The 14,843-nt window shown below is 39.7% G+C and overlaps 1 protein-coding gene across 1 annotated transcript in view; it reads right to left on the reverse strand.

Annotated features, from left to right (window-relative positions):
- Positions 1–14,843, reverse strand: part of NEB (nebulin) — a gene marked incomplete at its 5' end in the record, with an annotated part of 194,582 nt that overhangs the window by 148,643 nt on the left and 31,096 nt on the right. The window contains 12 exon segments of the mRNA XM_084642730.1: positions 97–204; positions 370–474; positions 1,267–1,473; positions 2,454–2,765; positions 6,110–6,217; positions 7,594–7,698; positions 7,976–8,182; positions 9,422–9,733; positions 11,473–11,580; positions 11,967–12,071; positions 14,002–14,208; positions 14,303–14,614. Of these exon segments, the coding sequence (XP_084498856.1) occupies positions 97–204; positions 370–474; positions 1,267–1,473; positions 2,454–2,765; positions 6,110–6,217; positions 7,594–7,698; positions 7,976–8,182; positions 9,422–9,733; positions 11,473–11,580; positions 11,967–12,071; positions 14,002–14,208; positions 14,303–14,614 (2,196 nt within the window).

The raw sequence follows: 14,843 nt of genomic DNA on the forward strand, positions 1-14,843 counted from the left end.
CAGCCCAAATGTTTTATCTGTGAAGTAGCCTGAATTCCTCTTAGTTTACACCCCTTTCGTAATTTTACCTGAGTGCAATCTAAAAATAGAACTTACATCACTTGCGATGTCTCTGGAGGCCTTGGCTGCCCTTATTGGGATAGCATCAGACTGCATGTCATAACCCTTCTTCTTCTCTTCCTCCCAGCCAGCCCTGTATAATTTCTAATCCAAAACATAAAAGAGAACAAAGTTTTTGTTATGAAGGTGGAAATGTTAATAACCCTGCATCTGCATTTAAATATTTTAAAATTAGATCTGTAAAGGGCACCACTTTAGGAGTGCATTTTAAACTGACACTGAATGTCCTGCTTGATTATGACAGCTTACATCACTCATGGTGATCTGGTTCACCCTCGACTGCAGAATTTCTGGAGTGTCCGGCATAACATGAATGCTCGTCTTCTCTTTGTTCCATTTATCAGTGTAGAGCCTCTGCAATTCCAAAGTGATATTTAATATAAAAAAAGGCATTGCAATTCATTATAAAACAAGAGATTCTTTTCATTTTACTCATATGTGCCAAATAAGACTCTGCAGCACAAAACTTCATAAGTATTACAGATAACCTATACAAAATCTAACTAATGCACAGTGACAATTTCCGTCATCTTTCTTTTGTACATCCTATGATAAATTATGCAAATTATATTATCATAAGCAACAGACTGTACCTGAAGATTTTCAATGTACATATTGTTTTTCCCTATTCTGTGAGCTCAGTTACACATCCATGACCCACTTGGGATGGTGTCCTGGTTGTGTCCCAGATGTTTTGGATGAGCTTCAGAGCAAAATCCCCATTTCAGGGAGTGCTGAATCAGAATTCTAAAACTTTTGCAGTTCACTCATTACTAATATTATTTCCCACACACAAAGAGTAACAGTTGCTTAAGTTCTGTACATCTGGGGAGGATACACAATACCACCCAAACAGAACATAGAGCTATAATCTTGCTCTTAATGCAAATTGCAGCATACCTTTAACTATGATGCTTCCATAATGTCTTAGGCCCCTGTCCTACAAAGTCATAGAATCATAGAATATCAGGGTTGGAAGGGACCCCAGAAGGTCATCTAGTCCAACCCCCTGCTCAAAGCAGGACCAAGTGATGCATCCAAGCAGACCCATGCACCTATATGGAACCCCAGGGACTTCAGTGAGTTTAACTTTACAGGACTGAGGCATTAATACTGAAACCCAGGTTCCTCTGAGCAAATTCTCACCTTATTCATGGTCTGCGCATTCTGTTTAGCCAGCACCTGCTCCATTGCATCAGTTGTAATGGAATATTTTAGCTTGTCTGGGTGCTGGCGATATTTCTTTTCACTGAGAATCTCTGTAGCCTTCTTGACCTTCTCCACAGCCAAAGACTGAATTGGCATCCAACCAACTCCTCTTAGCCAGTTATTGAAGTCTGTTTTGTAAAGATTCTTTTTTACAAAATAAACAGAGAAGTTAAAGGGGGTAAGAGAAATCAGAATTTCCACACACAAAAAGAAATGAAGGTTTTGAATTTTTCCTAGTCATTGTTGAAAGAAAAATATGAGCAAAATTGATCAGTGCTCACTCGTGTTTTTCAAAGATATAGGATGCAACTAAAGATCACTCAAAATATAAGGCTAAATTGTTCTTTATGATTCACATGCAGAACTCCCACTGGAAGCTAAATGCACACATTCAAGGGCAAAATTTGATGGATAAAGTAGGAAAACTGAGAGCTAGCATAATCATTTTTTTTTTAGAATAAATGTCTTATTGACACTTTTAATTAATTTACTCTCAGCAATTCTGTCCCTTCAGCAATTTCTTCTTTAGGGCCTGATAGTACAAATCCCTGCTCAGGCAAAATTTTCATCAGCTTTAATGGACTTCAGGACCTGCTCTAAAACAGTATCAGGATGCGAAAAATAAAGGTATTTTTGGGGGGAGAAATGGAGATGAGGCACAAAATGTAAAGGATCCTTCAACAAAATAGATCCTTCCAGTGATCTATTTATGAAATCCTTAGAAGGTACTGGGGAGTGAGGGGGAAGGGAGGAAACAAAAATAGGACTCTAAGCTACACAAAGATATTATATACAGGTATCTAGATAAAATGTAGATGCTACCACCATACAAATAAAAAACAGTAATATCACAATACAATTAGAAAGTAATAACACCAAGCACAGAAATGTACTTACAATCAGAAAGTATGTTCCTTGGCTGGGAAATAATTTAATATTTGGAGCTAGGGTTTGTTTGCTCAAGGAATATCCTGGAATCCATTCTATATAATCACTATAACTCTTTGGAAAACTTAGGGCCCCTAAACGAACACCTGTTTGTTCCATCCTGCTTTAATCTGCCACTGGCTATTAATTAGCCTCAACTTTTTTGCAAGATAGTATAACCAAGTAAAGTTACATACATCACTCTGAATCTGCATCATATGTCTTGGTAGTTGCACATTCATCGCATCAGGCAAGAGTGTGTAGTTGTGTAGTAGCTGTTTGTAGTTGGTATTTGTAACCACTTCCTGGGCTTTCTTCGCAGCCGTCACACTGAACATATCTAGGGGTGTGTGATACTTTGTCTTGCTGCTCTCATAACCCTTCTTGTACTCGCGTTCTGACTGCATTTTGGCCACATTCATGTAGTGAACCAGTTTAGGATCATCCTGCAGGCTACGGAATCCAACGTGTTTGCCTTTTTCTTTCTCATATGATTCTTTATACTTGTACTAGAGAAAAAGGAAAACAAAACCTTATCACCTTTGAAAAAGGTAGACATGTTTATGATCGGTTTAACACTTTGAAATTCAATATTGTTATAATTACACCTCATAACATACATCTTGAAATCATTTTGCACACATTAACTGATTAATTAGGTTTGGGGAAGAGGGTTGCTGGCTTTCAGTCCTCAGCCTTTCCCAGCTATACTGATGACATAGATATAGACAGCAGAGCTGGGAGAAATTTTCCTGCCAAAACTTTTGAGCGAAAAGCAGATTCAGTGACACAAAAACTTTCGCAAAACCTACATGAATTTGCAAAAACCGTTAGTGTCGAACCTCCCACACCAAAAAAATTCCGAAAAATATCAGAATGAAACATACCAGTGTTTTGCTTCTAAATAACTTTTCATTTTGAAATTTCCTTCAATTTTATTTTTAAAAATTTGAACAGTTAAATCAAAACTTTTTTTACTTCATTTGCTGAAAGTTTAGAAAAATTTTGTTTTCAGTTCAACCTGAAGTCATATTTTTTCAGTTTTTCAGAATTGCCAGCAAACGGAAAACTCCAGTATTCACACAGCTCTGATATACAGTATATAATCTCTTCCCCCTCACTGTCTCTACACCTTTTGTCTGTCATATCCTAGGGCTCTAGTCCACTCCCTCTCACAGACCCATTGCCGTTTTTTTTTTCTTACAGTACTATCCAAACCACCAAAAGCGCCAAAACATCTAGATAAGGATTCAGATATTTGGGGGAATAGGGTTTAAGTGGGACTTGAGTGGTTCATAGGTCTTGAGGTCATGCTGGACAGGAGTCAATTTCAATCAGGGTTCCCCATCTCTGCAGCCTTCAAAGCCTGCTCACCTGGCACCACTGATTTAAAAGTTGCTGGGCTTCCCCGATACCCATTGATACTGCAGTTACATCCTGTTGTGATAAGTGGACCTCCAAATTTACCCTAATTGTGAGCTCAAGAGTAAAAAGTGAGTGAAAATTGGTGTTGGAAATTAGGTTTATTGGTGGACAAAATAATGAGAGGATGGACTACTCCACCCAACACTTGATCTTGAGGTTCTTAAAAAGAAAAGTGTTTGGGGAAAATTTAGCAGAAGAAATAGTGTTCTGCCAACAGCTGCTGAAGCAAGCTTCCCTGTCTCCTGGGACCCCAGGCCTTCCTCTTAATCCTGAGAGATGTCCTGGCCAGACCAGGCCAGTCAGGGGACCCAGAAGACATTGGCATCTCCACCAGCTCCGGCTGACTCCCAGCCATCACCTAGGACATGAGATTGTGTCACACATGTGCACACATCCTCCCATGGGTTCATTTTCTTCCCCACTTTAGGGTCTTCTATACAGCCCGCAGCAGCAAGTCTCAGAGCCTGGGTTGACAGACTTGCTCTCATGGGGCTCACTCTATCGCACTAAAAATAGCTGTGTAGACATTACGGCTCAGGCAGGTAGAAGCTTGGGCTCTGAAGCCTTGGGAGGAAGGTAAGCTTCAAAGCCCAAGCTCCAGCCTGAGCCACAACATCTGCTCAGCTATTTTTAGTGCTATAGCTTGAGCCCTGTTTGTATATAGGCCTGTTTGTTAGCCTGGGATAGAATTTTGGGTTTGATTTTTGATACTTTTATATTCCTACTAATATGTGTGAACAAAGAACAAAGACACTCTGTATTATATCTGCCCACAAGCAGATGGGGTGAAAAGAGATAAGAAACAGAGCTAACCTGTTGCTGGGTAGACCGGGAGTTTAATCTACGAGTGTACGCTTGAAGGACAGGCCTGCTTCAATTCCTCTCTTGAGATAAGGTCAAGCAACCAGTTGAGAGGGGCAAGGGGAACGTGGGGAGGAGGCATAAGAAACACTAAAAGCCAAAGAAAAGCCTGGCTTTATCCCTCTCATCAGGTACAAAAGAGATAGTACTGAAGCCCCCAGACTCACGACCCTCCAGAATGGAACATGACCATAAATTGTTAGGGGTGGGACCAGGGGTGTGCACTACAGGTATAAAGCCTGCTAAGGAGGAGGAGGTGGGAAAAATGGGGACAAGGGGAAAGGTTCTACCAGCGTGCAAAGCTATGGAGATGCTTGCTTGATTAACATCACATTGCCTACACTTCGGACTTCTGGTCTTCTGCTTTCTCTCTGTGTGACAAGAACCAGGGGAGGGGCAAAGGGAAAGCCCCTAACAAGTCCCATAAGCCCAAATCTGTCAACCTGGGCTCTGTCTGCTGCCTGTCTCTGTCGCTGCTGTCTGCTGCTGCTCATTGTATAAATGTACCCTTTACTGCTTCTCATTCTCATCCATCTCCTTTTGCCTTCTATTTAATAAAAATCTGGCTTAGCCAGCCAAGACCGCATATTCTGCAATACTTCTGGAAGGCTGTGACTAGAAAGAGGCAGCTAAATGCAATTCCCTTATCAGCCCAATGCTGACACAAGTTTGCCAGGACTCAGAATGGCTGATAAGACCATGTGTTGTGCCCGTGTTTTTCAGCAGTGAGATTAAAAGTGAAAGTCAGAGACAGAAGCTGTATTTTCTATCTTTGCCATTCTCTTCTTATCCCATTTTTGTGTGTTTGTCGCATTTTGTTTTCTAGGAAATGGGATCGGACTTTAACAACAACAACAACTGCTCCAGCCCATCTTAACTAAACTTTTTCTCTTTTCCCCAAAAAGGACAGTTATTGTTGTCTTTATTACCGTTGTCAGACAAGGAGGGTTTTCCTTCTAAAAGCTATCTACAGCCAAAAGGGAACAAGGAATATGGTTAAAATGAAAGCCTTACTTAGTACTTTACATTTCAAATGCTGTAACTGTTTTTCATTCTTTCTGTATCTTTAATAAAAGGTTAACAGGATTTTTAATATTGTGCTTGCCATAGTACTAAGCAAGCTGAGGTCTCTGTGCACCAAACCTTGTATAAAAATGTTTAATGTTGGACAGTTCAAGGTCATGTTTGTTGACTCTTTGGGCACATATACTCCATCTAAATTAAAACAACAATTCCTCAGGAGTTAAGGACTGCCAGAGGACTAGAACTATAGTTCTTCAGAACACTGCACAAATAAGCTGGACAAGAGGAACTTGAACTTGGCAGGACCAGAACTTAATTCAGACCTTAGGATGGGCATACTGTATAAACAAGACTTCCAGGTAACCAGGGTTCAGAAAGTCAAGATATGACTGTATTCAGCTTGTTTCTGAAGTCCATATGGAAATCCATATCAGTTTTTAATTGCATAGCATCACAAAATAGTCAGTGTTCAGAGTATAGTATTATATGCTGCAGAAAGTTACAATAAAGTAGATCCTCCAATTTCTATCCAAATTATACTTACATCACTAGCAATCTTTTGGGAAGCTTTAGCAGCAATTACAGAGATGGAATCTGGTTTCAGATCATACCCTTTGGCAATTGTTTTTTTCCAGTCTGCTTTGTAATAAGCCTTAAAGAAAAAAAAAGAACCAACAATTTTTCTTATTATGAGTAGTTTATAATCTTTACAGACTACTGTAAACTCGTGTTTCTGTATTACAAATATTACATTGAGTAACATTCATTTTAGGTCTGCTCAAGTTTATTACAAGGATAATACAGTGTTTTCAGGTAGTCACTTCAAATCAGTGTAGTTAAACTGTCTCATTTTCTCAGTTAGCATTTTTGGCAATTGAATTGGCAAAGGAAAAATGACCTTAACGGTATTAATGAGGTCTAAAACGACGTAATTTTTTTTTCAAATAGTAAATTTGCCCCAACATGAATTTTTGGGGGGGCATCAAAACTATTCACAAATTAAGGTCAAATTTGGTGAATAGTTTCCGCAGAAAAAAACTTATTATTTTTTGGAAATGTTGAAATATATCTTTCTAATGTTTAAAAAAACCACCATTTCAACATTTCACTTCAAAGTGACGTTTTCAAAATGAAATGTCAATTCAAAATGACATTTGGAACATTTCATTCATCCTGAAAGTTTGGGGGAGGGGGGGTTGGTTGGTTTGAATTGCACACATTTCCCCCCCCCCCCCAGATTTTTGGGTTCACCCACCAAACCAAAAAATAGCTCTAGGGAAGACCCTTGCTCAAAAGCCCTTTTGACTTCACTGAGTCAATGCGAAATTTACCTAAGTAAAGGCTTCAGGATTAGGTCCTATGATCTTAAGTAAACTGAGGGAAGCAGAGTGTTTGGTTCAGGGATTGGTAACAGACTATCTCTCAGTTGCTGGTGTGACCCTGACATCAGTTTGGCAGTGGTTCGAAATTACTTGATGGTTATCTACTGGACTATATAAAAGGAGTTGGTGATCTCTGGCCAGTTCCTAGAGGACAAATGTCCTCATCACCAAATTCATTATTATAATTGCTATGAAAGGGCTCCATCATTCCCTTGCTGGCAGTCTCAGCGGAGAACCTTACAGTGATAGGTTAGAAACACAGATAGATACATAGATATTAAAGCTAAGGATTGACTAGGCATAGAGATTGAACTATTTGTCCCTCCCCTAAGTGAAGTAAAGAAAGAATTTCAATCTCCACACTGAACTGAATCTGGACATTAAATTATATTCTGAGTGTTTTATTAATTCTAACTAGTCATTTAGGCCTCAGTGCAGCAAAGTACTAAAGCATATGTTACATCCACCTCTATCCACTTAAAGCACACATTTAGCTTTAAGCACATGCATGCAGGCAAGAGCTTTGCTGAACTGGGGCTTTACACATTTTCAATATTCAAATTTTACACCACAAATATACCAAAAACCCCATAAATAGAATATTAATACACTATAATAATTGAATAATTTATTGTCAAATACTCACATCGCTCATGTTTAATGCGTTGACCTTGGCTTGAATAAATTGAGGAACGTCAGGGTCCAGAGTGTATTTGTGTTTCAGTTTCTCACCCTCCTGCTTATAATTTATCTAAGAAGGAAAATAATACACAATATCTCTTTTACAAGATACAAGGCAGGTCGCATCAGCTTAATCATATACAAGTAGCAATGTTTAATACTTACCCACAAACTGCAGTTTTACTACATATATAGCCCTTGAAACGCAAAAGATCTATTAGATGGAATTTGAGTCTTTGTATTTCAATATATGCATATCACAACAATGGTATCAGACAACAAATCAGGAACATATACAACTGACAAATTCTGTCCTGTCCATAGTAGTGTGTGGAGAAACTGCTTACCTCACTCAGTTGCTTGGTATTATGCTGAGCCAAAATCATTGGCATTGAGTCCGGTAGACTTGTGAACTTGAAGGTGTCTGGGGTCTGGCGATATTTCTTTTCATTTAATGCCTCTCCAGCTTTTTTCACCTTTTCAACATCCAGAGAACCCAGAGGGCTCCATCCAATACCCTTGAACCAGCTGTTGTAATCTTGTTTGTACAAGTTCTGAAAAAAGACGAATCCTAAATTGTTCAAAGATTGCAAAGAATTTCCCATTGAATAGCATTAATCACGTGACCTAGTCAGTATGGTCTGCATTTGACAGAAAATATTTATAGTTTCTTATTGGGGAAACAGAAAGCTTTGCTTTACCTTTTTTACATTTCTCTATAATTTCCTGGGATTTTGTCCTGGGTGCCCTACATGCCTTGTCTCATACATTTGGTAGACTCTCTCAATTAATATTTACCATGTTCCTTCTCTCTTCCCCTACTATGGTCCCACCTATTCTTAAAACATTTCTGCTACAACATAGTGACCCTACAGCATTCTTTGTTTGTTTTGCATTGTATAGGACTAGACTGGACTTGCTTTTACACTAATAAACTCTTTAGGGCAATGACTTGATTTTTGTTTACCATATTTCACCTGCTGTATAATATGAAATTTATAGCACTGTGGGTGAAATTTACTCCACCTGCATAAAACTCAAGGGTATCTTTGCAGGTGAAGTGCTGGGAAGTTGGGAGCACACAATCCATGGCTCCTCCCTTGACCTGCCCCCAACCTACTCTCAAACTGACCTTCCATGCAGCCTTGCAGAGGCTGGTTCAGAAACCAGTTCTGCAGTGCAGAGTGCTGTGTCCACCCCATTCCTGCACAACCCATGAAGGGTCTAAGTGGAATGTAGTGTCCTATGTTGGTTCCCTGCATTGGGTTGACTTTATAATAATCATCATAATAATAATAGTTATATTTTTGCCCACTCCTGCTGATAAGGAGCCACGTTGTTATTATGTTGTCTCAGTCTGAGATGAGGACAAGATCAAGGGGCTTTCAAAATATCTCCTCAGTCAAGCAAACAAAAATGGGGTGCATTGCAAAACAAAGAATCAGTTTTGTGCTCAAGTATGATAAAAGGCATTTTAAAAAGTCCTATGAATTCAATATTCCAAAAGTACAATCTCTACTGGTACGCACATGCCAAAAATCCCATTGAATAGGACTCTAGCCAGGAATGTAACACCTCCAAAACTCCAAACCATCAGCTGCCAAAGTAAAATTTTATAGTTTCCCCCCAAATAGATACTAAAGTCTGCTTTAAATTTTTTACAGGGATATGCTGAGTCCCAACACAGCAACAGTACTTCCAGATAATAATAATAAAGTTTTTCTTCTACTTTCCTTGGGATGCATTGTATTGTTTTTAAGCAACTATGAAATTAGCAAAGTTGAAACACTTACATTACTTTGAATTTGCATCATGTTCTTTGTAAGTTCAACATTCATGGCATCCGGCAGATACGTGTAGTGGTGGATCAGATGTTTGTAGTGGGTATTGGAGGCTATGTCTTGAGACTGTTTAGCAGCCTGGATACTGACCATATCAGCAGGTGTATGATAGTTGGTCTTGGTCTTCTCATAGTCCTTCTTGTACTCACGGTCAGACTGCAACTTTGCCACATTCATATAATGGACAAGTTTGGGATCATCACGCACACTCCTGAAACCAACATGTTTTCCTTTTGCCTTTTCATAAGCTTCTTTGTATTTATACTGGAGGGAGAGGGAGAGGATGGTAAATGTGCTACGCATATCTACTGGATATGTATATTGATATCTAGATTTAATGTTCAGACAATAGAAAGGTGTCCTTTCTTGTAATGAACTTTGGGGAAGGTAGTTCAGATGGGTCAGTCATCCCAAATGGAATACCCAGTGTCTCTATGTACACTAGACTTTCTTGGAAATCTCCCAATATTGCCCTACTACCAGTGCAGCAATGGGGGTAGCAGTGGTGTAAGCACTAGTGTAAACAGGGCACGAACGCCTAACCCGGTACAGAACAGATTTCACACAACACTAGGGTAAAGGCGGGAGCTCTGTTAACACTAGCACTTCCACTACTGTTACTTCTTGTGGAGCTGCACCAGAGAGCGCGAAGAGTGAAGAGAAACTTACAAAGGAAGTCCTGTGTTAACAAGGCCCATGAGTTGTATTAGAACAATTTACCAGCAACTGGTCAATCAGTGGTTTAGCTATGGCAAATAAACTGAACACAACTGGCCCGGTCCCCTCTGGTGATTTAAAATCACTGGATCAGTCTCCAGATTGTGCAATTAGCACAATAAAGCCTGCTGAGCCGTACGTAGGTTCCCCCTCCACTCTATGGCAAAATATGTTTCAGGATGAAGTGTACCATGCCACCATAATGTGCATGCAATAGGTTATCTGGCAATTTATCATAGCCAGATTATGCTGTTTAATAGCTTTGTCATATAGCCATATATGACAAATGGATTAAAACAGACACTACAGCAGCTTCTGTTTATATATAGCAATGCGATCAGAGTAAAATAGGCCTCTTTCCATTTTGCTACTAGAACAATCTGTTTTATCGGCAGCCTTCTCAAATCCCTCCCATATAGTAATGCTGGCAAACCACCATATCTGAAGGGAAGGAGGATCCTGCTGGAAGTCAGTGTCTCACTACCCACGCAGAGAAGGTGGACGCAGAATGACACAAAACTGTGGGGGAAACTATGACCAAACAGGTTTCAGAGTAACAGCCATGTTAGTCTGTATTCGCGAAAAGAAAAGGAGGACTTGTGGCACCTTAGAGACTAACCAATTTATTTGAGCATAAGCTTTCGTGAGCTACAGCAGTAGGCATCCGATGAAGTGAGCTGTAGCTCACGAAAGCTCATGCTCAAATAAATTGGTTAGTCTCTAAGGTGCCACAAGTCCTCCTTTTCTTTTTATGACCAAACAATGAGGCTGGACATATAGCATCTCTGCCAGAGCAGGCTAGCAACTTCTGAGAGAGGGTAAGGCAAAAGGTGCAGGATCAGAGCCAACTTACAAAGCTAGTAAAAATCACATTGTATCTAACTCAAACCAGAGCAGGTAAAGGGTAACCTGCCTACCCTAAGGATATCTCATTAACGATGTTAAGAAAATTGAAGTAGAATAATTTTTATAAGCGTTTTCAACAAGCATTAAATTCTAAGGGCCAGATCCTCAGCTAGCATAAGTGGACATAGCCCCACGGAATTCATCAGACCTATGTCCAATTACTTCAGCTGAGGATCAGGCCCTAAGTATTCTATTAGAGAATTTATTACTTAAACTAACATTTTGAGCCAGACTGAGAATCTGTTACACTTGTGACTCCAGAGAGACTTCTTGTGTGAGTAACTGTTCACTAATGGGAGTAACGGGTTCACAATCAGGCCTATAATGTGTAAGATTTTTGTTGAGAAATGTCACAAAATTTACCTGAAACTGATACTTACGTCACTAGCAATGTTTCTTGAGGCCTTAGCTAGAGTAAATGGAATAGCATCGCCTAACACATTGTTCCCTTTGGCTATCAAATCATGGTAATCTTGTTTATAATATGCCTAAAAAAAGAAAATTCAGATATTATTCAGGAGGGTTTAGCACCATGTGAACTGCATGCAATTCAAAAAGTTACTTCTGAGATAATGTAAGTATTGCAGGATCTGGATGATGTAGTGGTACCATGCACCTCATTCACCATTTATTAGAATACATCCACATTAAATAAGCTATATTGGTTTGCAAATTTAAATTATAAAATAACAATGACAGCAATTATTTTGTTATAATTTGATTATGTAGAACTGCATCTGCCTATCAACCAAAAGTCAGGTGAATTGCTTACATGGTATCATTATTTGGACATATTATGTAGCTTACACTACTCATCACTACTTATTTCATTAACAGCATGTGACTTAGTCATATCCTTCAAGAAACCACTTACATCACTGATGTTGGCTGCATTGTATCTAGCCTGGATAAACTGTGGGACATCTGGTGTCATGGTGTATTTATGTTTGACTTCCTCTCCTGAAGATTTGTATAACCTCTGCAAAACACATGACATAGTTAATCACTTCTTTCCAAGCATACTGAGCTCCAGATCACTGTGTATTAACTGAGGGCTCAATTTTGATCTCTCAGACATATATTGCCACCTACCTCATAAAATCAGTGACTGCACTTTCATGCACAGGCTCTGATTTTACAAGCTATGTACTAGCCTATGTGATATAAATATCATGACAGAAGTTGTTCCACCAGAGGGAAAGCACAAATAGAAAAATTAAACGTTAGTACGACACAAATGCACATAGAAACATACCCGTCTGTGAAAGAGAGACAGCACAAGACAATGATAAGGAATTGTAATACAGAGCAGGACCTGGCTACTTTGCAATGACTAGAAGACATATTGTGATCTATTGAATTTTATGAATTAGTGAAGATGGGAACACCACAAGGCAGGAAAATGTAGTGTGTCCATTACATTTGACAGTTCTAGTTGGATTTAAGTACTTATGATAATACTTAAAATGGCAGTAAATATACTGTAAGTATATTCTAAAAAAGACTTAGTAAAATGGCACCTGACCACCAAGATTGGAAGGTTTTTGTGAAGATGGCAAAGGTTTTTGTGAATGCTGACACTCCAGCATTGCAATGTCTAACTGGTTTAGGAGCCTAAGTCTCATTTTCAAAAAGGGTTTAGGCACTTAGGAATCAAAATCCCATTGACAGTCAGTGGGATTTAACCTCCAAGTGCATAAATCCTTTTTGAAAATGAGACTTTGTTGTTGCAGCGCTTAGAGGAGCAATGCCTAAATACCTTTACAAATCTGGACTGGACTCCCTGAGAGTCAATAAGTCTGAGGGTGTAAACTTTGTGTGACATCTGTAGTTGCACATACAGTTGTAAAAATATTTTTAATTCATTTCAGTGTTCCAATTTAAAATATGGGCCAGATCCTCAGCTCATAGAAATCAGAATAGCATAGCTCTTTTGGATAAAATGGCGCTATTGAAGTCAATGGAAATTTTACCATTGACTTCAACAGGGCTGGGATTTCACCCTTTGAGCTAAAGTGATTTACACTAGCTGAAGATCTAGCCCAGGGGTGGCCAACCTGTGGCTCTGGAGCCACATGTGGCTCTTCAGAAGTTAATATGCGGCTCCTTGTATAGAAACCGACTCCGAGGCTGGAGCTCCAGGTGCCAACTTTCCAATGTGCTGGGGGGTGCTCACTGCTCAACCCCTGGCTCTGCCACAGGCCCTGCCCCCCTCCACCCCTTCCTGCGCCCTCCCCTGAGCCTGCCATGCCCTTGCTCCTTTCCCCCCCGCCCCCCGAGCCTCCTGCATGCCACAAAACAGCTGATCGGGAGGTGTGGGAAAGGAGGGGGAGGCACTGATCGGCGGGGCTGCCGGTGGCCTGGAGGCTCTGGAAGTGGGTGGGCGGAACTGATGCGGGGCTGCTGCTGTATTACTGTGGCTCTTTGGCAATGTACATTGGTAAATTCTGGCTCCTTCTCAGGCTCAGGTTGGCCACCCCGATCTAGCCAATACTGCTCTCAGCAACCACAGTGTAAAATACTGGGTGAGGTTTTATGGCCTCTGTTGTGCAGTAGATGAGACTAGATGGTCATAGCAGTCATTTCTGGCCTTAAAATCTATGAATCAATGGAATTAGGAGTAAGTCCTTTGAAGTCAGAAGAGATACTCACAAAACCCATTACACATGTTTGTTGGGGTTTTGTGTGTATATGCTCACATCAGACTATATTAATATCACAACAATAAAAACTGCAGAAACCCCCACACTGTTTTTCCTTTTGGTATGGAAATCTCTTTCCACAGATGTAATAACCACTTACAGGAAATAGTGTGATTGTGTATTTCACTTAAACTGGTATGTAGATACAGATACTTCTGTAGACACTTCCATATTTTGTTATGTTCCCTTTCTCCCATGCTTACTCACATCATTGAGTTGAAGTGTATTCTGTTTAGCTTGGACCATAACCGGGGAGTCCACCACACTGGTAAATTTGATGGTGTCTGGGTGCTGACGATATTTATTCTCATTCAGGGCTTCTCCCGCTTTTCTGGCTTTCTCTACATCCAATGAACCAATGGGGATCCAGCCAATGCCTTTCATCCAGCTATCATATTCTTCTTTGTAGGCATGCTACAAAAATAAGTGACCACACAGATCAGATAGTTACGTTTGCCTTTGCCTGATTCCTCTGGGTACATTCTGTACAAAGAAGCATGTTACTTACATTACTCTGTATCTGCATCATGTTTTTGGAGAGTTCCAGGTTCATTGCATCAGGTAAGTAAGTGTAATTGTGGATCAGCTGCTTGTAATTAACATTACTGGCAATGTCCTGAGCCTGCTTGGCGGCCACAACATTGACCATATCTAATGGGATGTTGTATTTGGCTTTTGTTTCCTCATAACCTTTCTTGTATTCCCTCTCGGACTGCATCTTGGCCATATTCATATAGTGAACCAGTTTGGGGTCATCCTGGAGGCTTTGGAAGCCAACAAGTTTACCCTTGGCAAGTTCATAGTCTTTTTTATAGTGGACCTGTCAAAGCACAATCAGACATAAAATACACTTTCTTTAGTGAGCAATTTAAAATGTAATTGTGAAGCAATGATATGTGTTTCTTATAAATTGTTTCCTTATAAATGGGGGTTCTAGGGAAAATATAGCTATTAAATTGCAACAGATGTAATTGTTTGTCATTAAAATAATCATAATAAAACTTAATACTTATATCTCTTTACATTTTCATTGCTGTACAAATATTAGC

Source organism: Lepidochelys olivacea (genome assembly GCF_965140295.1).
Source record: "Lepidochelys olivacea isolate rLepOli2 genome assembly, chromosome: 11".
In the NCBI taxonomy this organism is placed as follows: domain Eukaryota; kingdom Metazoa; phylum Chordata; order Testudines; family Cheloniidae; genus Lepidochelys; species Lepidochelys olivacea.